This window comes from Leuresthes tenuis, unplaced genomic scaffold (assembly GCF_036924035.1).
Source record: "Leuresthes tenuis unplaced genomic scaffold, fLeuTen1.0.hap1 SCAF_20, whole genome shotgun sequence".
NCBI lineage: Eukaryota > Metazoa > Chordata > Actinopteri > Atheriniformes > Atherinopsidae > Leuresthes > Leuresthes tenuis.
The window spans coordinates 14,685,532-14,708,777 of record NW_027325374.1 but is presented as its reverse complement, the minus strand read 5'-3'; the positions used below and the strand labels follow the sequence as shown (position 1 = coordinate 14,708,777).

At 41.8% G+C, this 23,246-nt stretch overlaps 2 protein-coding genes across 2 annotated transcripts; one reads left to right on the top strand and one right to left on the bottom strand.

The window, feature by feature from the left end:
• Positions 1 to 52: 52 nt before the first annotated feature.
• On the top strand, positions 53 to 23,051 carry ift140 (intraflagellar transport 140 homolog (Chlamydomonas)). Its single transcript, XM_072373660.1, has 30 exons — positions 53 to 135; positions 603 to 764; positions 862 to 1,083; positions 1,292 to 1,413; positions 2,007 to 2,137; positions 2,523 to 2,698; positions 3,294 to 3,385; positions 3,467 to 3,573; positions 3,781 to 3,923; positions 4,062 to 4,265; positions 4,361 to 4,433; positions 4,574 to 4,665; positions 4,778 to 4,905; positions 4,997 to 5,114; positions 5,234 to 5,355; positions 5,458 to 5,593; positions 5,755 to 5,886; positions 6,472 to 6,698; positions 18,025 to 18,202; positions 18,596 to 18,786; positions 18,890 to 18,985; positions 19,071 to 19,203; positions 19,480 to 19,623; positions 19,761 to 19,889; positions 20,056 to 20,238; positions 20,339 to 20,542; positions 20,735 to 20,947; positions 21,198 to 21,364; positions 21,993 to 22,134; positions 22,330 to 23,051. The coding sequence occupies exons 2-30, from the start codon at positions 618 to 620 to the stop codon at positions 22,507 to 22,509; spliced, it is 4,332 nt and encodes a 1,443-aa protein (XP_072229761.1). The 5' UTR covers positions 53 to 135; positions 603 to 617; the 3' UTR covers positions 22,510 to 23,051.
• On the bottom strand, positions 9,111 to 17,078 carry tmem204 (transmembrane protein 204). The gene is made up of 3 exons (XM_072373360.1): positions 15,866 to 17,078; positions 14,985 to 15,140; positions 9,111 to 10,583 (listed from the first exon to the last, which is right to left on the bottom strand). Exons 1-3 carry the CDS (start codon positions 16,143 to 16,145, stop codon positions 10,336 to 10,338), a joined length of 684 nt encoding a protein of 227 aa, XP_072229461.1. The 5' UTR covers positions 16,146 to 17,078; the 3' UTR covers positions 9,111 to 10,335.
• Positions 23,052 to 23,246: the final 195 nt, after the last annotated feature.

Below are 23,246 nucleotides of genomic sequence, written 5' to 3'. Positions count from 1 at the left end.
GCAACTGAGAGAGACGCTTTTTTCTACTCACACTGGAGGCTACACAACAGCACTGGAAATAACGGTCCACATTCTCACACCCTCGCAAGTTGTAACCAAAAGCGCTTTCGTCAATTTGAAGAGAGTGACACCGAGGTAAGTTCCCGAAAACTTGACAGAGATTTGCTCAGTTGCACGTCAGCGACGGCAGTCCAGTAATGCTAACTTTGACTAGCTTAGCTGATGCTAGTAGCGAGTTGAAGCTAAATGAGGGTTTGTTATTCCTCACATAATGTAACTCGGGTCATTGACAGCAGATTGTGGTAAGTATTATAGGAAATTCATAGTGTTGTTTAAACTTATTTGCATCTGAGAACCAGCTAAGCCACCCACCTACAAAATGACATAACCTAGATTTTAAGCCACTGGATTCGTTTCGGAGTTTACTTGTGATTAAAGGCATTTCAGTGCACGAATTACCCAGATAGCTAAGCAGCTGTCACAGGGTTGTAAAGATATGCGACAAACGTAAATAAAAACAACTTGGATTTAAAGAAAGCGTCTAGTGTGGATGTTCCACACAACTCCCATCTCTTGTTCATGTTTTTCTCTCTCATGTGCAGACATACACTGGGGACATGGCGGTGTATTTTGACCACCGTATTGAGGCCCCTGAGAACAGCGATGTGCCCATTATGTTGACATGGCACTCAACTATTCCTTTACTGGCTGTGGCCTCAAGCAGTCCTGCAACTGGAGGCAATGTAGACCTCTACCTACAGCAGGTAAACACTGGACAGAGCGAGAAGGAGCACTGATCTATTCTCTTATGCTCTCTGCATCAAATCTTACATGCTGATAACCTATCCTGTCCCTATTCAGGGGGAATATGTGGAGAGCTGTCATGTAGAACGACCTCATCAGCCCGCAGTGCTACGCTGGCATCCATCAAAGCCAGTGTTGGCACAGGGCTGGGAGAATGGAGAGGTAGTGCTGTTGACACATCCCTCTGGAGATCAGACAGTACTGCCCAGTGCACATACAGCCAGCATCACACTGCTGGAGTGGAGTAGTTTTGGTAGCCGCTTGGTTACCGGAGATCAGGTATGTGGAATGTTGCAACCTAGAACACAGACATACCATCCACATGGTAATTATTTCATAGCCAGAAGGCCAATTTATCAGCTTTTTGTGTGCTTTGCACAGGCCTTACAAGGGTAATCTAAGTTTGAACCTGATTATTCACGTGCAAACTGAAAACTTCACATATCTGCTTTTATATTCTAAATATAGTGTAATAATTCATTGACAGACGGGAGTTCTAGCAGTTTGGAAATTAGATGCCAGAGGGAAACTTCAAGGGAACCATCTTGTGAAACATGAATACAACAAACCTTTAACCTGCTGCATCTTCAAACCTACCTCACCTGGGATGTAAGTAACTGACTCTTAAGTGAAACCTCTGTAACTTTTCTTTTGTCAACATTACAGGAAATTCTGCTATATATTTATTTATTTATTTTTAACCTGAGCCTCATGTGCTCTTGCACCGCTGTAATATCTCTTTCAGCACCTGCGTTGTTTGTAGTTGTGTTACGTCTTTGATACAAATGGCCAGGTCACACAAATTCTAATGAGATCTGATTGTTTATGTTAGCAAACAATGCCTCAAACATTGTATACCTGCTTGCAGTGATTTATTTCCACAGACCAGGTCCAAATTTATCACAGATTTTTCTGCCCCTAACCCTTGAGACAGAATTTACAGGAGAAGAAGAGCTCCTATCAAGGCAGGATTAGAAGAGAGGGGAGCACAATGCAGAGGATTAATGATATTAGAATTACATAATTACCTCTCCTTCTTCTTCTTTTTGCCTGGCAGTAGTCAGCATGATTGAAATATTCACATGGCGGCCTGTAAGATGCAGAAAATAGTGACAGTGATAGTGAATGGCTGAAAAATCCTTAAATTTTCCTTTACTTTGAACTCTGAGTTTGCTGATAGTGGCCCCTTAATCTCATGACAGTGATGTGGCAAAGCTAGCTCGGGCATCAGTGAGCGGAGATGAAAGTGCTTTGGACATGTTCAGCTGGAAGGGTGCGCCGATGAAGATGGGCCCCCAAGAAGCGCTTGCATTCTTTGTCAGCACTGCCGATGGTAAGTTTATCCCTTTGTTTAGACTTGGAAATGTTTAAGTCAAGCCTTGTTTTTGAATGTGCAGTATTTCAGCCTCTTTTATTTAAGATGTAATAGTTATTCAATCTCTGTCTGTGACTCACAAGAGTATATACTTCGTTTATGTATGTCTAATGAGGATGAGGATTGTGTAATCATTGTTGTCTGTTCTGTTTTTGAACAGTAACAGTATTTTTTTAAGGTTAATTTTCAGTCTCAGAAGAATCTGACATGTGAAATGTGTTTTTCTTGGCTTAATGAATGATATTGGCAGCGAAGCCTTGCTCTATATCCAATCAAATCTCTGCTAAATTGACACATTTTACAGATAATCCATGTATTTATTTGCTGTTTATGTGTCTATAAGGTAAAGTCCACAGCATGGATGAACACTGTAAGACAAACACGCTACTTAGTGTGGAGGGCTCCATCAAGAAACTTTTCTACCTTGAGAAGAAAGATGCTCTCGCGGTGGTCACAGACACTCTTATGCTGTCACAGTACACAATGGGACCTGAAGGTGGAGCACACGAGTTTTTGAAGGTACACCAGTATTAAAAAGAAGGGGGAAGAGTGTGTTCATAACATTTTTAAAGGGAATGTATTCTCTATTTGCTGCTTAACGTCTGGACTTACCACTGTAAAGTTTAACTGAAAGAAGTCACACACTGTGGATTGTCCTATTCTGCTGCCAACACCAGAGCTATTATTTAGGTGCGTTTCCAGTACTGATTGGTTGTCAGCAGAATTACAGAATTACACAACTAAAATAAAAATAAAAACTAACAAGCTGCATTTATATCGGTGGAGCTTGGTGGACAGATGGAGCATTGGCAAAGGCAGAAAACCCATCAAATATAGATTCAGATGTGGATAACTTTGCAAAATTGCAAAAATAAGGCTTTGGCCTTGGCAAAGGATTGGTCCCCAAGTGCTTCTCTGCTTTAAGAATGCAAAAAGATCCAAAAGAATACTGTAAGCGAATAAAAACGTATCTGTATGACCCTTATAGATTTATATAGTCGCATCCATTCCACAGATAATAACCAATCAAATCTACATTATTTGCTTGGTTGATGACACGATTACTTTCCACAAATACGCAGCTTACTTTGGTTAATAGTGTTTTTCATGGCAGGTTAAGTTGAGCAGCAAGCCTGGACAAAATGTTGATATCGTCTGGACAGTGAACAGCCTCCTCATCACTGCAACGGGGGAACAGGTCATCAGGTCAGTGTTCACATATCTCTATATGAATACTGCACATGCTCATTTTTACCATGTGCAATACGTCTTTCCTTGAATTTTTAGGCTTTGGGACCTGGAGAGAGACGATAACGATATTTTGTCTCTTGACGAGAGTCTGGGGTTTGACAGGGGAGAGATGATCAACTGTGTTTCGTACTGTGCAGCAAAAGGTACAGATGAAAGTGTTTGTTGCATGATGCAAAAAATGTGAAAGACAACAGCCGAATATGTGGTTCTTCAGTTTTAAGATGTTTCACCTCACCATTCATCATGTTCTGAAAAACTGAGTTGACGCCATCTCTTTGATTGTCATTTTGTTCCTTGTGGTGTGCAGATCTCAAAGAACCTCACTGTTTTAAACATTGTGCAATCCTTAGCAATCCTAGCAGCTGGCACCTCCCATGGGCGCATAGCAATGTGGAGGATGGTGGTGCAGCCAAGCAGCAGCAGAGCGGACGCCAAGGCCCTGTGGAAATTACAGACACCCACTGAAATAGAAGGAAATGTCACTCAGCTTCAGGTAATGTGTGGCCCAGCATTTAAACTCTGCAATTATAGGATTTCTTATCTTAATAACACGGACATCCCTTTGTCCATACGCTCAGCCGGACATGTATGGTAATTTATGCAGAAAGTTCAGTCGGGCTTTTGATTTCAGTGGGGTTCCAGCCAGAATCTGCTGGCAGCGAACAATTCAAAGACAGCGCTGATCCTCTGTGAGCATGTGATGTCTGCTCACTTCAGTCAGCAGGTGGCAGCAGTGCAGCTTACCCCAACGCAGCTCAGCATCTCTCACTTCACCACAGGGGTGCACCTTGCTCTCCAGTCTGACATGCACATCAAAGGAGTGTGTGTTACCAAGGTAAGAGTGGAGACAAAGGCCTTTGGACTCAGATAGACAAATATTCATTCAGTTTTGAAGTCATGTTAACAGGATTTGTTTTGCCATAACCACAGGACTCTGTGACAGTCTGGAATGGCAAAGTCATCACTGTGTATGAGCTTTTAGGAACAGTTTTACGCAATACAGGTACGACGTACCAAAACTCACTGAGCAGTACAACCAGCAGGCTATAAACTCAGCACTGCACTACATGTTATCCGTTCATTTTATGCTTTTCCTCTCGCATTCCTCACTGGCTGTACCTACCTCCCCCTCTGGTTTCCCAGGATCATTTCCTTGTGATTCCCATGTGGTAGCTGTACATGGTGAGAACCTCTATACTGTGGAACCGAACAGGGTACAAATCCGCACGCCACAGGTCTGTTTGCCCAACTTTGTGCTCGGTATCCAATGCCTCATGTTGAATTAGAGTTCATTTTAACAGTAAAACACACAATTAAATTTTTTTTTTCCCTATCGCTTCGCTTCAGGGCACAGTAAAGCAACTTTTAACTTTCTCCAAGTCAGAGGGAAACCCTGTGCTGCTCAATGTGTGCCAGTCTTACCTGGTAGTAGGTACAGACACGGCACACATTAGAGTTTTCGACCTGTCGAGAAGGTACAGAGTTTATCAAGCAAGATATAAAGTGAATGCTAGTTTTATGTGCTTCATCTTAACCTCTTTGTTTACATTTTCTTCACCCATACAGAGATGCCAAAGCTCACTGTAGTGCTAAGAACTTGTCTGACCAGATTGCCAATCTGGGAGCTTTGAGGAGCGTCAAGTGTAACGCCAATGGCAGCCAAGTTAGCATCCTGATCTCTCAGGTGAGCGGGCTACATACAATACGGTTGCGCTTTCCTTTCCAAAATCTTAATGGCTTATAGTCATGGTGCTTTTTCCCCATTTTATCTCAACTAAGCTGAATGCAAGTGTTTGGTCTTAGGTAAATGGACGACCTGATCACAAAGTGTACTTTTATGACGTTGAGATGGACACCGTGACACACTTTGACTTCTTCATCGGGAGACCATCCAGTGGTGTCTCACAGCCAGAAGAAAGTGAAAAGTAACTCCTGTGGATTTTGGTGTTCTTGCGGATTGTCTCTTAGACTTGGTATTTGGGTTTTCTTGGCCACTTTCAGTAGAGTATGTGCATTTTGTTGTTCAGGCAGCAGTTTCAGGGGACAGAATTGAGTGGTCGATGTCCCGTGTCTCACTTCTGGGATGAGAGCGAACCTCGGCTTTTTGTTTGTGAGACGGTGCCAGTCAGCTCCGACTCCTCATCAAACAGTTACTTGGATATGGTAAATAACACTCGTAACACCGTGGAAGTTTACTTTAGGTTTGTATTGTGTATTTAAGCATTTACTGGAAGTCATCGTCGTTTGTTTTTTTTTCACATAGCTTTCAAACACGTAATTCAATAGTAGAAAATAATACAATCTGATACTTTCTGTTCTCTCAGGTGGATGTGTCAGTGGTGACACTCTTCTGTACACAGGAGCATGGACTCCTTCTACAGGATTGCTACCCCAAACCCTTAGGCCTGCAAGCCGTCCTCGCTCTAGATGTGCCCTACTATTATTTCAGCTGCAAGGTGAGGACAGAGAGCACTTTGTTTTCAGGGGAAGGGTTGGAGGCTCATCGTATACTGTGGCTGTGGCCTTTATCTCTGGAAAGTTGTTGCATGATATCTTGACGGTTCTATTTATTTTTCTAGTTCTGTTTTTGATTACTCTCGTCATTATTCTTATGTGCAACTCTGTGTTTGGTCTAAAACACCCCAGCTATTATTTCGGAAAGGTGGTGTCTTTCGACCTGAAGTAAGTGTCTGTGCCCCACAGTTTGTTCAGAAAGCTCCAGTGTTATTGACCCCAACTTCTAGCAGCTGTGATTGTGTAATGCCTTGTGCTGATTTTGATCAAAATGAAAATGGCGGCTCACCAAGATATCAGCACAAGTGCATCCGTTACATATCTAGAGCTCACTCTATGTCTGTTCCTAATGCACCTGTCTTGATGAATGTATTTGTTACGTGATGCTCTTCCGTTTTGTGTTACCCATTCACTCGTCTTGGCTTTCCCCAGTATTTTACATTTCTGTTTTATTGTTCTCCATATCCCTCCACACAACATTTTTCAACATTCTTTACCCAATTGCTACCTGGTCTCCCATTCCACAGCCAGGTGAGAGGGATCCAGGCTCAACAGAGGCGCCGTCGCTTCAGACCCAGCCAGCAGCAGGGGCGCCTGGCCAATCCCCCCATATGGTGTCCAGGCGAGCTCTTAGAGACTTTGTGGGCCTGGAGAACTGTGAGAAATCCACACGCGATGCCATGCTCAACTTCAGCTTCTACCTGACCATTGGTGACATGGATGAAGCCTTTAAGTCTATCAAGCTCATCAAAAGGTAGGGTGTGAAGGTGGCGAGATCATTTACCCAAATATGTGCTCAGTTACATTTGCAAAGAGAGGAGACATTGTCATCACATCCCCTCCAGTCTTTTCTACAGGGGCTTTAATTCAAAGGGTTAGCAGCACACACGGGTGTGGCATTGTTACCACAGCCTTGACTTTGCTCAAAATGCTCCGCTGTCATTGGCCGTTGGAGAGCTGTAACAAGTTGCTTTTAACTCATACAGAAAATAATGCTCTGCTGTCACATGGTTTTCTTTTCTTCTCATGTCACTCATGTGCTTTATGTACAAGGTCAAACTACCACAGTAGCTTCTTTTTTTAAACATTTTTTAAAAGCCTATTCATTTTGACTTTAGGCAATAAGAACTTTTAAAATCAGACACATTGGACGAGTCAGTGAAAATGGTGTTGTACCATGATGATGTGGTCAGATTAGATCCACCAAAGTTTATTTAGGAAGGCCCTACATGAAATAGATTTTATAACACAGGACATGATTAAGGACTTTCTGAGGATCTGTGCGAAGGGGAAGGAACTTATGAGGGTGTATATATGTTTTTCTTGGTGTGCCGGCGTGTTCTGAGGGGATGTACCTTTCTAAACACATTTTTAATCACACATCCACATCCACATACATGTGTGTGCTCATTCATGGATATATGCTTGTGTGTGTGTGTGTGTGTGTGCCTTAAAGAAATGTATATTGGATTTCAGCAGCGATCCGATTGTTATCTTCAGGAAAATACGTGATCCAGGGCACTCATTCACACGTACAAACATTACGCAAATGGGAAAATGGCATAAAAACAAACAAATGGGAGAACAGCATCATCCACTGGCCGGAAAATTTCAAAGATTTTAATAGGCCTGATGACAGCTTTACTAAGTTCCTCATTGATGGCTATTTTTGTAGCAGCTTCTATTTTGTTTTTCTTTTTTAAGATTGGTATTGTGTTCGATTCCCGTCTTTCTCCACCCACAGGAGTGTGTATTTCCTGCAGCGGTAACCTGTATCTTCTGGGACTTATCCTGATGCAGTAGAGGTTCTTTTGGTTCTACCGTTACCTTTATACTGTCATTTTTCACTTTAAACAAACGGATCAAATGACAGATCACATACAAGAGTGCACTTTTGGCAGAGGGCGCTTGTGAAACAATATTTAGGACATCCATATCTGCAGCAGCTTATTGAAAAACAAAAAAAGAACTATTTTGACAGGCTTTATTTAGATGATTACATTCCATTTACTGTGGTATTTCAACACCATTTTACTTTTATCTGAGCCATCAGTTTGCCGTTTATTTTTATTTTTAAGCAGCTCTTCACCAAAGAAAGAGGAGATAAATTAGTCCAAAAACGTCCGAAAGCATTGAAGCAGATCCAGTCCAAATGTTTATCACAGATTACTTAGAAGCAAAATGATTGTTAACAAATGCTTAAGGTTTTGCCTCAAGGTTCATTCTCAATCTTTGAGATTTGGATACTCCTGGCTCAAAATCAAAAACTCATTTAAAAAAATATCTATTTAAAGCATTTTTGAGCCGAGGCAGAGGTTTGGACACCCTGCTTTGACAGTGCAACAGTATCTGTGGCCTCTTTTCTTTCTGCACAGCGCTTCTAGTAGTGGATTCTTTGGCTCCCCTCTTTTTAGGGTTGTGAGACAATCTTCTCTTGAATGTGCTGTGATGTTATCTTTTAGTGTTTGCATGAATTTTATTGAATCCATTTTTCCAGTGAAATGTTCCCGGGTGCCACGCAAAGCGTGTTCAGTCCACCAGTGCGCCTTACGGTTTTTGAGACTTTTCGCCACACCACAAGCTTTTTTCCAAAGCCTTCTCTGTCAAGCTCATTTGCAGTAAGATACCAGTTTTTGTTTTACCTTCTGGCAAACCTACAACCGGTTCTCTCAGTTTTGGTGAACTTCACGCCTCAATATCACCTCCAACATTTCACAAATGAAGCTGAGGAAACGGCTCATTACGGGCATCAGTTATTCTAATTAATAAGTATTTGGCAGTGGGTTCTAGGAAGTAATGGCTGCAAATGAAAGGGACAAGTATTGAGGAGTCAGAATATTGGGGAAGCTTAAATCACTCAGGCTTACCTAACAATGAATTGTACAAACGTTGCCCCAACCTGGATTCAAATAAGTTGCCATTTTTGCATCTTATTTATCGTAAAGAATGTTCCATCTTTAACATTATGCCTTAAGCTCAACTTCTACTCACGCAAGTGTTCACGGTAACAGGAGTTTTGATGAAGGGTTCATTTGCATAGCTCAGTGTTTGTGATTATGCAACATTTACCTACGATAGTGTTCTTCTTTTAGAATTTCTTTCTGAGTATACTGCGTATTTGGGGCACTTGATTACACCCGAATCACAAGACAGATTAAGAATTTAATATTTAATGCTGTTATAGCTGGTAGAAAGTTCCAGAGAAAGCCAGTAAATAAACTGTGGATAATGAATATCCCAAATGGTCTTTTAAGTCCGAGAACTGCATTCCTATCTCACATTTTATCATTGGTTCTCTGTTGTATACATGCCAGGTCCGTTGACTCCAAACAATAGTGACAACAACAGCAACTGTATGAATACCAAGCAATACATTTATTATACTAAGTCATGTGCCTCTTTGTTTGATACTGTGGAAAACCCACACACAGCTTGTAGTTCTTGGCAGAACTGTGATATGACCAAAATATACCACTCAAAATGATAACACTGTCGGTTTGTTTACATTATATTAATTTAAGTATACAGTATGTACCACAAGCAAGCAGTTTCATATCGAAAGCATCATGAAAAATGAATTCAAGCAGTGTAATGTGCCATTTCTAATTACAGTCCCTCTCTAAACCAGTTGTTATTGTCAAATTAGCAAGAGACTTGCTTAAAAATCCTAATTAATTTGTGTACATTTATTGATTTCTGTTGTTGTTGTTGTTGTTATTATTATTTATCAGTTGTGTTTTTCTTTAGAACAGTGGTGCAGTAACCAAACGGGCAATATGATCAAAATACCACAGCTCAGTAGCTGTGTTAAATGTTGTCACTGATTTGGGTTATGTGATAACCCAAAAGGTTCTTCTATTTTTCCTTTGTCGGTTTACAAGCTTACTTGCAACAGATGCCATCAATATTCATTTGTATTCAAATTGGAATACATTTCAAACGATGGAGACAAATATGAGGTAATCTGGTGTTATAATTTCCTAAATTCCAATTTCTAAGTATGCAGGGGACAATTCTATAAGTGCAGATATGTCAAGTTCCAGCTTGATCCTTTCATTTAGATGGTGCTCATCCAAATTCTATACAGTGGATATGTTTGGAACCTAAAGGCTGCTTTATTTATTTATTTATCTTAGTTAAATATGCGATTCTTCTGCTTTAAGCAACAGAATAAGTCTGATATATCGATAGGGGGCAGGAGAAGGAGACATTGTTTACAATTGATGACATGTTCTCCTTCAGCCATTGTGGAGTCACAGGAGTGCCCTCTTCTCCTGAGAGTCACATGATGGGTACATGAAATAAGCGCAGTAAGAGTTGTCAAGAACACAGTCTCGTCCCTTTCTGCGGTCAGTCATTGTTGGCTTTTCTTGTGTGTGAGGTCTCGTGGCTCAGCAAGGCGACTCCACATAGTCGTTGTCTAGGCGTGGGTGAAAAGGTGACGCCAGTGAGCGACTGATGATGATAACTCGGGGCACTGCGAGGCAGTCATCTCGTCGGTGTAAAATGTTCCAGATGAGCATGGCTGCAGCCAGTGTGGCCAGAAGGCAGGCCGCTATGTCCATGTAGCAGGAGTAGGATAGGTGTGTGTAGGGCCCGATCCTGTAGAAGGTCACAAGTCCGATGACCAGCACGAAACCTACATAGAAGCACAAAGAGAGAAAAGACCTGTCAGTTAAAATGCAATTCATTTAACAGCATCTTAATGTAAAGTGGGGATTCGGTGTTTTTGGAATACTAAGGAAGAGTTTGCTTGAGCACGCCCACTGCTGATCACTTAGAACAAATGGATGAATCTACGTCTGCGCAGATCCACACCAATGATGACATTCGCTTTTCACTCTCAAAGTGAGAGGCTTTGGCAGCAAATGAATATATTTATCCAAACAAGAACAATCTGGAAGTTCACACTGTACACTTGAGAAAAAACCCAAAGAGCATAAAAACCCCAGTGCAGCTCATCCTGTGGTTGATATGAGTTTAAAAACTGTCCGTTGATCCATCCATTTTCTACATCCACTTAATCCCCAGGGCCACAGAGAGACTTAATATAAGGTTTCATATACGAAACGCCCTGCTTGATGAGAATCTGTTCAACAGTTTCAATACATCTTACTGAAAAAAGAGAAGCTTGTAGCAGCCGATGGAAAATGAGATCAGTCTGTAGACATTTTTGTTGTAATTCACTGTAGTTGTTGACATTTTCAACTACACCCCCAGCGTACTTAAAAACTTTTCACAGGAAAAAAAATGAACCGTCATTTTCATTTCTTTCCGTTTCATTTTCCCAGTTGTGGAATCTTTCCTTTTCTGTTACTGTGGATATATTCATTTCTATTTCTTGGATAGATAAAAAGGATAAAAGATTTCTGGGCCATTTCTTAGATTAAAAAAAGGGAAAGTTTAAGTTAACTGAGTTTCCCCAAGTGTATCCTAAAGTGCCACCGTGGCCTTTTAAGAATCCCACTTGCTCTTAAGTGGACATACGTCCTTGTCGTCCTGCCTTTCAGTGTTGACCTGGAACTCTGTGTGGCGCCTTTGAATTAGGAAATCTGTTTCCTCAACGGAAGAACTTCTGAGATCTCAGATTAAGGTCCTCAAAAGCATAAAAATATCACAGCAGAGAATAAACGCCTTTGATATGTTTTATCTCCTGATTTCTTTGATTCACAGAAGTCTAACTCACGCAGTGAGGAACTTGTGTTTGCGTACAAGGCTAGAAAGCCAGAGTCTTCAGTTTCATGCTGTTTATTTGATCTTTGCTTTGTTTTATTCACATTATTCAGTGTCTCACAAGCCCACGACTTGCCATTAGAGATGGCAAAGTATTCTTTTTGACTTCTCATTCGTTGCGTTCAGGTGTGGTCTGGAGCAATTCCATTGTTCAGCAATGATAGATGTCTTAAAACGTACCCCATCCACAGAGGTATAAATACAGAGACCAAAAATAATGGCTGGAAATAGGGATGTTAGTGCTTTCGGATATGAATCAGTACATTTCCTGCAGCAGTCACCAGCACCAATGTGGGGAGTTAATTTATATTTCTGTCTGTACTTCCATAGTAAGATGGCCGGCATTGTTTTAAGTAAGGGTGTGGGTAATTGTGCCTTTATATAATTGCGTGTCTACCCCTGTGTGTACACATAAGAATGCAACTGTTTGACCAATCTGCTCATGTTTAACTTGTCTGGCTCCTTATTCAAGATAATGAATAATCTCCTGTCCATGTTCCAGTCAATTCGGACTGTGTGAACCTATCTTTTGGCATACACTTATCTCTCAAACTTCCTTCCCCTTCTTCCTCTTTCCATCCTTCCTTCCTTCCCTCCTCACCACACCCAAAGCTTCGAGGTTAATAAATTTGCTGGACATTTGACATAGACATCTTAATAAACTCCTATGTTATGGCTATTTCTTGGAAATCTTTGCCTCCTCAAGTTTCCATCTGCTTATTAGTGTGTTTATTACTGAAATAGCACAATAGCTCAAATGTATTACTTGCTTATCTTTAGGAACCTATTGAGACGCAGACCTGTGGGAGAAAAATGGATGTCTTTTCAGTGCCAGTTTTGGGTATTCTGAATTGAACCCTGTGTATGCACTTCATCTCAGAGTGGGAAAGATCTGCAGGGCTGACATTTGTGCGTATTCAGATAACAGATTCCAGTGTTGTTTACGAAGGCAAAAGGCCCCAGTTCTGTTCTGTTCTGTTAGGTGTTACTCTAAGCAGTGGAAGCTGGAGTGGCTGTGGAGCCTGATTTTGCTATTCAACACTCTAGCACTTGATGCACAGTTCCAGAGCATTTTGGCACGTCTGAAAATGAAAACATTCCAGAGAAAGAAAGCGTTGGGTAAAAATATCTCCATTCATTCAGAACTGTAGCCCATTCACTGACACTCCGGGGGAGGGCCGAAATAAGAACATTGAATGGATAGCTGAATGGAGGTGCCCTGGACAGCTCAGACGATTTAGGCCCTTTTGCTTCAGTGTTAATACAAAAGCCTTTTTTTTTCCTGCATGTAACAGTTATTTTAATTACCGATATGTCTGATGACAGTTACAATCTGCCGCTACAAGAATTGGATTGACTCAAATGTCATTTAATTAAAGATATGACTATATTATCAATCCTAATTCCTCATGTTTCAAGGGAGAAATCTTGCTCTAGTTGCTCTTGTTCAGTTACATTGTGATATGATCGTATAAAGGATAGCGAGCAGCATGTCAACATGAACAACCCTTGCCATTAAAAATCAGCTCAAAGCACAGTTGTTCCTGTGAGGCACAGAAACATGTTGGAAATAGTTTTTCTGTGTAGCTTTATCACGGGCCTCTGCTCAGAGTTGGCCAGCATTTTAAGCCTCAGGGTTTATCCTTTACACAGTTTATTCCCACCACAGTTAACCACTTCACAAACTATTTTTTTTTCTTGAGGTAAAGAATAAACTTTTATAATCGACAATAACGATGAGGAATACTCCCAACTTCGAAGAAAGATATTTTGTGATATATTTCGAGTTTGGGGAAAAGTTGATTACAACCATAAATTTGAATGGTTTGACTGCACTTGTTTGGCCTCGTATGAAATTAAAACTGACAACAGATCAGATATTTTAAGAAACACACTTAGAGAAACCAAGTCAATAATGGTTGATTGTAATATATATATATATATATATATATATATATATATATATATATATGTGAACCTATCTTTTGGTAGGTGTAATGTATGTCATCCCCAATTTACTCTTTATTTTGTGATTGGGAAAATCCCATCTGCCAAGATATGTGGCATTGTGTTACTCAGCAACTGGTATTGACCATATATGGTGACAAAAGTAAAACTGGAAGATGACATTTTTCCCCAGCGCATGAGTATTTTTAGTTGTTAGGGATGTAGGTGTGTACGATTGATTCCTTTCTGACAAATATAGTTTCCCTTTTTTCGCCACTTTCTTCATATGTCATGCTTTTGTGGGATGAGTTCATGGTCACTCATGGAGTTTTGACTGATAGTTCTGTCTATCATAGATAAATACAGAAAAATTGGAGGGATCTCAGTCCGCCCACCAAGGGGGGTTTGGATCAAAGTCGTCTTCCCTACTGCAATCACAAGCTGAACACGCTAATGAGACAAACGAGCCTTTATTTGCTGCCGCTCTTGGACATTTTGTAAACACAGACATAAAAGCTAGGCCAGCTTATCTCGACAGAGGCAATTCCCACCCCGTTGTCATGTGTACAACAGGACATTTCTCTAGCACAGCACACTATAAAAACACACAATCACAACACACACGGTCATGTATGCACATAATGTATGCACTCCCTCCCGCAACTGCACACACAAACGCACAATCCCTGTTGAAAACTGTCTTTCCCGTTCATTCCCCCTCCCCTCTTTTTCCTTCTTCAGCTCAGGGGTTTGCATAACAGGTAGTCACAGACATTTCCTCGTCCTGAGCAGGGATATCCTGGCGCCCGACAGTCGCTCCCTGGTTTGCTGGAGCTCTGGCCCATGGATTCTGGACTAGGACTAAATTTAGACCCAGAGCAGACCCCCTTCATACTGCTCTGATACCATGCAGTTAAGCAGCCGCTGCACAAAACACAACACAACACAACACACTTCCTCACGAGGGGCTGTGGGACAGGCCATGCCAGCCTATTCAATGTCACACACAGGTTGCAGGGATGGACGGGTGCTAGTTGGTAAAGGAAGGAGTTTTGTTTAAATAGCTACACCATCTCCCTAAGTTTGGTTGGTTTTACCTGTTTACTAGTTTCGCCATGTTGGCACTTTTTACTGTGCTACCTGCATTTACCAAAAATATTGTCTCTCAGGCATTTCTTCGCTAAAATAAGGGTTTAACTGTTACTGTGTGTAGAGCTGGGGGTGGGGGTCGATCTTTGGCATTCAGCTGGTCTTGCTTTGCTTGTGATATTATCCCCATTTTCTGGCGCTCTGAATAGAATGGTCTTATAGTTGTTCTCAGATACAGGGTACCATAAACATGCAACATGCTGGTACTCACTGGCGAGCTGGAAGAGTGCGGCGATGGCCTCCTCCCACCACTGGGATTCTTGTGTGATGAAGGGCAGCTCCAACAGGCCTAGAAGGAAGATCAGCTGACCGGCAGTCAGGGCCACTGTCGCTATCAGGTTACAGGCTCGCATCATGTTAAACTGCACTTTAGGGACCAGAAGAAAAGCTGTGTCATATCTCTTGCCGTGTGATGTGACAGTTTTAGTTTGTACACACTATAAACATGAAGAAGCCTTAATCAGGAGTGTTATTTCAACTAGAAATATGTCTCATATCTTTGACATTGACGTGATCTCAATATTTTTGTGAATGGTGAGGTACTTCTTTGTCTAGCATTGGTAGGCAGCACTGCCCATTGTGCCTACTAGAGCTTGGCAATGGAAGTTCAGCACCTCCCAGAGTTGTTCTTGAATGGCAATTTCTCAGTGGAGTTTGATTTAGGAAATCGCATAACTCAATCAAAGCACTGTTAATGTTTCTCCAGATTCTCAAAACCACTCAGAATCATGATAGCCATCAAATAGAACTGGACCTTTTAAGTAAAGCACATTCTGCAAATTCTTGGCTAGCAGCCATGGCCTAATGTTTTCTTTGATAAGATAAAGATAAACTTCGGGTTAATTTACTGATGTATATCGAGTTGACTGAATGGTGCCCTGACTTTGAAATTCTTCGGCAGAATGTTTTCATCTGGAAAAGAACCACAATATCCATATAACATATAACTACTAGGTCTGGGACACACCATTCAGTCAACAAATTTCCTAAAAGTATTGGACGCTTATGTTTGCTGGCATTCATGTTTTTTGCAAAGCAGAACCAAGTAGCACTTCAGCTTAACTTGAAATCTAGAGTTAAGTTAAAACTTACATTTAACAGTGCTGCGGGATTCTTGGTAGCCTGCATTCTCAGAGCCCCATCCAAGGAATTTACACTGCCGCTGTGTCCCTTGCACCTTACTTCCAGCCTGGAGGTCGTCACGGCCCTTTTCCCCTCCACTGGGGCACATTCTCCACAGTCCCACATTCCGCTTGCGCCCATCTTCCAGAGCCTGAAAAACCCAGCTGGGGGTGAAGGCTGCAACATTGTTTAGGACCAGGGACAGCAGGGCTACCACCACTGCTGCCGCCACCAGCCTCTGCACGGCCATGCGACGCCCGACACCCGCCACTTCTCCCCCTCCGTGGTGTCCCACCTGCAGCTCCTGTTCCTCCTCAGTGTGCTGCCTGCTCCTCTCCTCTGGGCCAGAGGCACTAGCAGTGCTCTGGGCCCCCTGATTCCTCTCCACAACCTCCTCTTCTTCCAGCTGTTTGCTAGTGTTGTTCCAGCTCACACAGAAGAATTGCAAAGAGTGTTGTTTTAAGGTTTACCTAAAGAACATCTCCATTCATTCTCGTTCAGGAGTTGGTTGTCGTTGCAGCAGAGCCTCAGCCCTCCTCCTCAGACAGCAGTGTGGGTACTTGGGGATTGATCCAACTGGCACTTTGGTCCATTCCACTGGCTCCGGCTGGCTGCAGCTTGAGTCTTGTATCAGTCCTTTTCTTGTTTTTGCACTTAATCCTTTCCTTCTCTCAGTACTTTGCTTACTATACTTGTGTGACTTCTGTGCGTGCAGCTGATTTCTCTGTGTAGACAGTTTTTCCTCTTTTTTTTTCTTTTTTTCCTACTCAGCAGTGGCACATTGCTTCCAAAGACCGGATGAAAAAAAAAGGCAGATTCTTCACACAGTGTTGCTAGGAGCTGACTTGTTGGTTTGCATAGGCTCACCAAGGCTGTCTTGAGTTTGAGTGCCCCTGCTGCTGGACTGGAACAAGAAGTTCTCTAGACCACCTCCTGCTGCTTCGTTCTGTCTTGCGCCCCCCCCTTTTTTCTCTTTCTCTTTAGCTCTCTCTCCCTCTCTCTCTCTCTCTCTCACTCACAGTCTCTCTGTAAATGCTCAAGGTCAGAGTTGAAATGTGGGGGAGTTGCGATTCATCGTAGTCGGAGACATCAGTTCCCAGCTGTAATAAACTTTAAACAGACTTGGCCCTCCTTCACGATCACTTTAAATAAGTGCATGTGTGTCAGTGTGTGTCAGTGTGTGCTCGTGGGAGAGAGTGTCCAAAACACCCCGTCTTGGACGTCACTGTTCGGTGTATTCTTTTGTGTGGAGATCCAGGGGGCGTTTGTTAAAGTCCTCTCTCTCTGGTGTGCAACAGACATACTGGCCACCACGGTCCGCCAGCAACAGGATGTGTTTCCTGAGAGGAAAAGAGGATGGGAAGAGGGGCCAAATGTAGACCCGTTTCTTCTCTTGTCTTTCCTTTTCTGGCTCTCTAGATCTTGCCGCTTTGTGTGTGGCAAGCTTTGGCTGTGACCATACTGAGTATCATTCTGGCTTACGTTTACTGCTATTGCTTTCTTACATTTCACTTGGCCTCCATTGCTCCTCTTATAGCAGGGCCCCTAAAGATTTGGAGTATTTCCTGTTGCCTAACTTTCAATAAACAACCCACATCTGTATCTGCAAAAAGCAGGGGGGGAGGGAGTGGATGCGAAATCGAGACCAGATGGTTGTGGAATCTTAAAATTGAGTTGGAGCTGAAATAAGGAGGGGGTTATGAGTCAGTTTACGTCAGACAACCACAAAGGAGAAAAATGAACGTCTGAATGAAAAAAACATGTCTCTTGCTTTGAGTTTAAATTCCTAAACTAGAGCCTAATTATTTACTAATTTGTTAGGGCATATTTTTATTATAATATATCATACATTTGTTCTAGTAGAACACTTGCCAGTGAGGCCAAGGATTACTTAAAAGTTTTAGTCAGCGTTGTCACCGTTTTTACAGGCGATCCAAAACATAAAGTAAAAGTAAACTGCAGACAAGTAAAAATGAACTAACAGTTTTGTTTTTATGCAAACAGGAAATCTCTTATCGGATGTACGTACATGTGTACCACTGTTTTCACGCTTGTATTTGAATGCTGAAATACCATTGGAATGAGCAACCCATCACCCTTTCAAAGAGCCATTTCTTTTCTCTCTGTAGTAAAGCGGTATGGGAAAACATGGCACGGATGTGTGTGAAAACTCGCCAACTGGATGTAGCGCGCGTGTGTCTTGGGAATATGGGGAATGCCAGGGCAGCGAAAGCACTGAAGGAGGCCGAGGCCGAGCCTGAACAAGAAGCCCAAGTGGCGATGTTGGCCATTCAGCTCGGCATGCTGGTAAGATATTTGGGTATACTTTAAGGAAAGTTCTCCCTGTTTGATTTCTCTGTTTTTGAGAGTTAAACTGATTTCCTTCCACACTTGAACCTTTTAAGTTGACAAAACGACTGAGATGGGGTGTATGGAGATGACATGCATTCAAAAGCAGAGAAAAGAGAAAGGATTAAACAAAACATTTCAAACAAATAAAGGCCATCACCTCACTTTATTGTAATAAAGATGTTCATTTGATATATATGTATTTTTTATAAATAACCTGCCATCCAACATCCTTTGGCTACAAATAACACATCCTCTCTTTAGGTCTAAGCGTGTCACCACACACAGACCAAGGGGCTTTCCTGACCAAAAGCATCTATCTTTCCATCATCTTTTCCTGTCCTCCAACAGGAGGAAGCAGAAAAGTTGTACAAGAGCTGTCAGCGCTATGACCTGCTGAACACTTTCTACCAGGCCTCTGGCCAATGGCAGCAAGCTTTGGAGACAGCTGAAGTTCACGATCGCATCCATCTGCGCACCACCTACTACAGTTATGCCAAATACTTGGAGTCCATGGGTGACAAGACGCTGGCCCTTGCTTAGTAAGACAGAATGCATAGTTTGACATAGTCGTTTTCAGTTTGTGCATATCTGTGTGCAAATTAACCATGGAAACAAAGTATGATTATGAGCCTGTTTTCACAGTTATGAAAAATCAGACACACACAGGGTTGAGGTGCCCAGAATGCTCCAGGATGACACGTCATCGTTGGAGATTTATGTTAACAAAATGAAAGACAAGTGAGTCAAGACCAGAAACAGTTTCACAAAAAAACCTGAAGTATGCGCATGGACTAACATCAGCCCCATCGTCTTCTCAAACCAGGAACATCTATAAGTGGTGGGCCCAGTACCTGGAGAGCCAGTCCGATATGGATTCAGCACTGGATTTCTATGACCTTGCTCAGGATTATCTCTCCCTGGTTCGAGTCCACTGCTACATGGGGAACATTCAGGAGGTTGTCAAGTAACACAATTTCATTCATAAGGGGGTGATTTTGGGAGCACAATCTTGCTGACTTTTTCTGTGGGCATTGCACTGCTTGGATGGAAAACTATTTAACTTCTACAGCAATGTAAGTCACTAAAGTGACTAGTATGTACTGCCCTACTAAGCAGGGAAAATATTGTTACTTTGCACCATTTTTCTTTTGTTTTAACTTAAAAGGGGACTCTTCATACTTGGCAATTTTTCCATTCAGGAGTGTGATAATTCCTTTGTTGCTATTTACCAGGCGTCTCAGATAGCTAATGACACAGGTGACAGAGCAGCATCATACCACCTGGCCCGACATTACGAGGGTCATGATGATATTAAACAAGCAGTTCACTTCTATACTCGAGCCCAGGCCTACAACAACGCCATACGACTTTGTAAGGTAAAGTATTCCACTTTGTACCTGTGAACCCAGCGACAGGCCCAGCTTAAAATATTTGATGACTCCCACAGTTGGTATTTCTGAGTACTCTTTAGTCTTTTTCGGCTCAGTTTATTCATTTGCGTGCGTCTGACCAGGAGAACGGTCTCGATGACCAGCTGATGAATCTGGCTCTGCTCAGTAACCCTGAAGACATGATGGAGGCTGCCTGTTACTACGAGGAGAAAGGCACCCACATGGACCGAGCTGTTGCACTCTACCACAAGGTTGGCCTTTTTAAAGAACCGTTTGAACTGATGCATTCTGAATTGTTCCACAAGGGGGCAGCGACGCGTCACATATTCAAACTTAGAGATGCGTTTGCTGAGATGGCATTAAATGTGCCAAGATGTGAACCAGAACTTCAACAGTTTGTCGTCTGTTTTCTTGTAGGCTGGTTATGTCTCCAAAGCTCTGGAGCTGGCCTTTGCCACAGAGCAGTTTTCTGCACTTGAGCTAATTGCCGAGGATCTGAACGAGAACTCTGACCCGGCCCTCCTTGCTCGCTGCTCCGACTTCTTCATCACACATTCCCAGTATGAAAAGTCAGTGGAGTTACTGGTTGCAGCCAAGAAGGTACCTGTGTGACACATTTTCACCCACCCATGGGTCAATATATGTGTAACACTTACTTGGATGTGTCCTCTCATTGATGTATATACATCTACATCCACAGTACCATCAGGCCCTGGAGCTGTGCTTGACCCAGAACCTGACGATCACAGAGGAGCTGGCTGAGAGAATGACTGTAACTGATTCAAAAGACTTGTCTGAAGAGGCCCGCAAGGAACTGCTGGAGAAGATAGCTGACTGCTGCATGCGTCAGGGAAACTACCACCTGGCTACAAAGAAATACACACAGGCAGGCAGCAAACTGAAGGTAATGATGTGGTGTGTCACAAACACAGCACGAGTTCTCTTTAAACTTTAAACATCTCGCTGGAAGTTATATAAAAATACATTAAAACCATCCAGTCGTCGTGACATATTGTGGGGCGTAAACACTTGAAGTATGACGGGGGAGAAAAAAAAATCTGAAAAGATATTTTATTGTGTTTCTGTTTTTTAACAGGCGATGAGGGCCCTCCTCAAGTCAGGCGACACAGAGAAAATTATTTTCTTTGCCAATGTTTGTCGTCAGAAGGAGCTTTTCATCATGGCTGCCAACTATCTTCAGTCTCTGGACTGGCGTAAAAACCCAGAGATCTTGAAGACTATCATTGGTTTTTACACCAAAGGTCGAGCACCAGAACTTCTTGCTGGCTTCTATGAAGCTTGTGCTCAGGTATGTTCGCATTCTTTACAAAACACAAGTCAATTTAATGATGGTTGTCATTAATTCATGTCTGAAAAAGAGTCGAAGCTTAAAATGTTGTAGGAAGTTTGCAAGTTAATCATTAAATGATGACAAAATTAAATCTAAGTGCTTATTGGGGCTTTTCAATGTCCAAGAAGAGTTGTTAAGTTGAAAATCTCAAGATTATTGAGCCTTTTTATTGATTTATTTTTATTTTTGTTTCACTGCAATGGTGTAGGTAGAGATAGATGATTACCAAAACTATGAGAAGGCTCTGGATGCATTGAGCGAGGCGTTCAAGTGTCTTTCAAAATCGAAGGACTCTTCAGGTGGACAACAAGAAGCGAGACTCGCTGACCTGCAGCATAAGATTACCCTTATCAAAAAGTTTGTCCACATACGCAGGTAAGATTTTACAGTTATGTGAAAAGTAGTTATGTTGCATGGAAATAGTTTAACATATTTGGACATTAAAATATTACTACATTAAAGTTATTACATTAAAATATTATCATTATCGTCCTGCATTCCTTTATTTGATGAACGGTGAATATCTGAGTAAGTGGCAAGATGCTGCTCCGTCCCTCAAGCAGCTAAACAACATGCTTGGCATTTGATATGAGAGTCTTTTCTTTATAAATTGTCTATAAATTATTTCTCATTTATATATTTCGTGAAGCCATATAGAACTCTTTAGATTTTGCCATGATGTCACCACTCACTTCAAGACAGATTCTACCTGTTGCTCTGTTAGAAGTTTATGATCATTTACACATAATTTGGGTCACAATTCCTAACAATCCAATTCATTTGAAGGTGTGACAGATGTAGGGGGGTTCTTTGTGGGGGTGATCATGACATACATCATGTCGAAGAGGCCACGGATGTCTGTGCTTTTTTTTTTTTTTTCACATGATAGTAGCTCATAGTTGTTCTTTTTCGTATCATAACAAGCTTCCGATTTTTCCGAATAGAACAGGTAGCTTTCTGGTGGAACTTCATGGGATGTAGAACTTTTCTCGCTCGCCTGCAGGTTGTATGCTGAGGATGCAGATGAGGCGGTGCGGTTATGTGAAGCCCTGTTGGATGAGCCAGAGCTGGACCCTGCTGTCAGGGTTGGAGATGCGTTTGGCTTCCTTGTTGAGCATCACTGTCAGCAAGGCAACTTCCAAGTGGTGACTGTTTTTCTAGTTGTTCGGTTCATAAATTTAGCTGATGATGTGGCTTAGATTAAACTTTGATGACTGTTATCACAACCAACTATTATTCATTTATCATTATATTATATTAATTTTGCCACAATGACGTGATTAAACCCCAAGGAGTCTCTGGATGCTCAACTGTCTCCCTTGTTTGTATTTTTTCTCCAGGCCTACCATAAGCTGGAGGAGCTCCAAAAGCTTCTGCCATCCCAGAATGTCAAGTACTACATCAGCCAGGCCAGCCTAGAGGCCCTGCAGAAAGAGCTGGGTATACCAATGGAACGCGCTGGACGCAGAAACAGCGTGAAGGAGGAAGACGAAGTGGAGGAGGACTTGAATGTGTCTTGAAAGTGTCACGCTGTAATGTTGTTGTTTCTGTTTCTTAGAGGCACTTTTTTCAGATCACAGTCAACTGTGCAGTTGGTTCTGGGTGAAGCTGCAACAAAGTAGTTGCAGTAAAAGGGTGCTGTGAGTTTGCAAGACAGAGAACGTGAAAAACTGACGTTTTTTGGAAGAAAGGGAAAAGAATCACGTGCTGCCAAAGGCAACGTTTTCCAAAAAGATGAATGAAAGTGAGCCTGAACATGTATCGTCTGCAAAAGGGAGCACGAGCTGTATTGATATAATGCAGTCTTAAAGACGGAGTTAATCATATTCAAAGCAGCTTTAGCTCAGAATGATTCAGGTTAATGAACACAGGTTGTCATGAATTTATCCTCAGATCTGTCTTTGTGATTTCTAAGCGTTTGGTACAAAGGTTTTTTTCGTTGTTTTGTTTCTTTCTTACTGAGATGATGTGAAAACATTTTCTGTGTCAAAACCTCTATCTCTTTTAAGTATTTTGCAGCTATTTTTGATAATCCGTAAGGCCAGGTCTACTAGTATTTAACATTGTCTCTATATATTGTAAAGTTCTTATAATAAAAGCACTTTTAGTATAAAAGTGGCTCATTTTATTTCAGCAGTGGCACTTATAGGCCTGTAATATATTGTAAGAGATCCAGGTGTTTTTATTTTTGAGTTTCTTTTTTTATTGAGTTTGGGAAGAGGGATTATTGATGATAAATATATATTCTTATACAGTT

Excerpts from the sequence above, each read along its gene's own strand:
- ift140 (XM_072373660.1), top strand. The coding sequence starts at position 618 with ATGGCGGTGTATTTTGACCACCGTATTGAGGCCCCTGAGAACAGCGAT. Across the intron at positions 765-861 it reads TAGACCTCTACCTACAGCAG|GGGGAATATGTGGAGAGCTG; the intron begins GTAAACACTGGA and ends GTCCCTATTCAG. Across the intron at positions 3,924-4,061 it reads GAAATGTCACTCAGCTTCAG|TGGGGTTCCAGCCAGAATCT; the intron begins GTAATGTGTGGC and ends TTTTGATTTCAG.
- tmem204 (XM_072373360.1), bottom strand. The coding sequence starts at position 16,145 with ATGGCCGTGCAGAGGCTGGTGGCGGCAGCAGTGGTGGTAGCCCTGCTG. Across the intron at positions 15,141-15,865 it reads ATCCCGCAGCACTGTTAAAT|TGCAGTTTAACATGATGCGA; the intron begins GTAAGTTTTAAC and ends TGGTCCCTAAAG. Across the intron at positions 10,584-14,984 it reads CGCACTCTTCCAGCTCGCCA|GTTTCGTGCTGGTCATCGGA; the intron begins GTGAGTACCAGC and ends GCTTCTATGTAG.